Source organism: Corvus brachyrhynchos, unplaced genomic scaffold, assembly GCF_000691975.1.
Source record: "Corvus brachyrhynchos isolate BGI_N302 unplaced genomic scaffold, ASM69197v1 scaffold162, whole genome shotgun sequence".
Taxonomy (NCBI): Eukaryota; Metazoa; Chordata; class Aves; order Passeriformes; family Corvidae; genus Corvus; species Corvus brachyrhynchos.
Genome location: NW_008236696.1, coordinates 6,502,111 through 6,504,474, shown reverse-complemented (window position 1 = coordinate 6,504,474; position 2,364 = coordinate 6,502,111). Strand labels below are relative to the sequence as shown.

Below are 2,364 nucleotides of genomic sequence, written 5' to 3'. Positions count from 1 at the left end.
CCGCCGGGAAGCAGGTGAGAGCCCCGCGACGGGGCGGACACCCCGGGTACCCTCGGGCACCCCGCTAGGCACCCCGACGGCCGCGCTGCAGCCTCCCCCTTCTCCAGAGACCCCCTGATACTCCAATTCAGAACCTCCGTTCCCTGTCAGAGCCCCTGGCACCCCTGTTGCAGACCCTTCCAGTTCCTCCCAGACTTCCCCAATGACCCCGTTTCAGATGCTCGGTTCCTTGCTGCAGACCCCTCTTCCCCGACAGATCCCCTGGTTCCCCGCCGGGGCTGAGCCAGCGACAGGTTGGGCAGCTGGTGCTGGGAGGTGAGACAGTCCAGCTGGGTGCTGGGGGCAGTGAGGAACAGGCACTGCTGGGGCACGGGGCAGAGCCCCTGGTGAAGCTCCCAAGGGTTTCTCCAGGTCACAGAATGAAGGCAGCTTCCCCAGAGCACAGAACAATGTCCTTATCCATGCTGGGTGACAGCTGACACTCGGAGGGACTAGAAGAAAAATAAGTCCCAGTAAGATGGTGACCAGTTCAACCTCTCCTGCCAGCTCCCCCAAAGACCTTTCCCGTGTCACTTTAGCAGCAGGTTCATGGCACCCTTGCTGAGTATGGCACTGAGTGCTGGAGCAGTGGGAAGAGAAGGTAAAGACGAGTTCATTCCCTGTGACAGCCAGGACAGGGTCTGTTCCCCATACCAGGTAGATGCCATTGACACAACTGCTGCATAGCAGCTGTCAGGATGGGCTCTTCGGAAAGCCAGGGCTCCTCTTCTCCTCCTGCATCCTGATTGTCTCTAAGCTGGGCACAGAGGTATCTTAGAGGAACAGAGTGGTGAGCCCCCAGAAATCAAGGAGTAATTGTGGTGTCTCTATCTCTTTCTCCCTTTCTCTCTCTTGTCCCCCAAGGAACTGGCCAAGTACTTTTTGGCAGAACTGCTTTCAGAGCCAAGTCAGACAGAAAATGAAGCCCTGGAGTCTGAGGACTTGTCCCGAGGGGCTGAGCAGGATGAAGTGAGACTGGAGCTGGAGCGCTCGGCCAACTCAAACCCGGCTCTGGCACCCCGAGAACGCAAAGCAGGCTGCAAGAACTTCTTCTGGAAAACTTTCACATCCTGTTAGCTTTTGAAACCCACCTCTCTTCCCCATCCATCCCTGCCCTGCCCTGAGCAGAACCTTCACCACAAGAGGCGAAGACTGTAAATACACAATCCACAGTTATGGTGAAATTAAACAAACAACGAAAATTTGAGTTTGATTTCCACTTGTTTTAATAAAACTTTCTGTTCCAATTGTACATGATTTGCTTGAGTTGTGATTTCTGACTAGTTCTTTGATGACATGCACTCTGCAACTCTTTCAAATGTACTATTTTTAATTCTCTGTTGCAATAAAGTTTATGTTTCAAACGGTGATGCTGAGGCTCGGTGGTCAATGAGAAAACTAAATTTACCTCTCAGGCTGCTTGTCTTCGAAACGCTGCCTGCCTCAGGGCAGCAAACACCATCCACATCCACACATATGCACACATACATACACATACACACACACACAGTGTATCACAATATGATATTTTTTCTGTGGTCTTACTAAAGTATTAGAGCCACAATGATATTTTTAGAAATCAAATTGCTGCAGTTGTGACTGAATCAAATCCACAGCGCTGGCTGACTTCAAGTCAGTCCAGAGGATTTACACCCATCACCAGAGGAATCAGTAAAAATCTCAGATGTGTATTTCAAGTGATGGGGATGATAAAAGTGGTTCGGTACAAGTTTACACTACACATCTCATTCCCTCCTCAGCCACAGACACTAAAATATTTTCTTACCTGGCATATTTTACTCCTTGCAGCATTCCCGACAAACACTGCTTCTGGGATTCCTTCAGAAAGTTCTCCTCTGTTCTGCTGTGCAGGGGGAGGTTTTGCATCCCTGTAAAGCTGAGATGTTAACCCCATGACACCAGCCCCTCTCCATCTAATAAACTGGTCACAGCAGTTTTTCTACCCACCTCATCATCTTGAAAGGCAATACTGAAAGGTTCATCAGGGTAGGAGATAGCATTGTGACAAAAACATTCTTCTCTCAATGGAAGACAATTTTTCCCTGTTTTTGCAGAGTCTCGGCTTGCTGGCTGTGCTGGTTTGTGCCGTGCACTCACAGGTGAATTGGAGCCGTAGAGCAAACATCCTGCACAGGGGACAGGTGCCACTTTGCTGAGCAATTCATCATTCAGGATTAAAAACAACAAATATTTTGTAGCCATCGTATGCGAAAGGAGGGTGAAAAATGGGGGATCTTAGAGATGTTCTTGGGCACAGGGCTGAGCAGGACTCCAGTGGAGGCAGATTCCCCAGCTGAAGGCTTG

At 50.0% G+C, this 2,364-nt stretch overlaps 1 protein-coding gene across 1 annotated transcript; it reads left to right on the top strand.

Moving 5' to 3' along the window:
• Positions 1-5: 5 nt before the first annotated feature.
• On the top strand, positions 6-1,409 carry SST (somatostatin; the record flags this gene model as incomplete). The annotated part of the gene is made up of 2 exons (XM_017726844.1): positions 6-14; positions 904-1,409. Coding segments are annotated over 2 exons (222 nt in total), but the record flags the coding sequence as incomplete, so codon positions are not given.
• Positions 1,410-2,364: the final 955 nt, after the last annotated feature.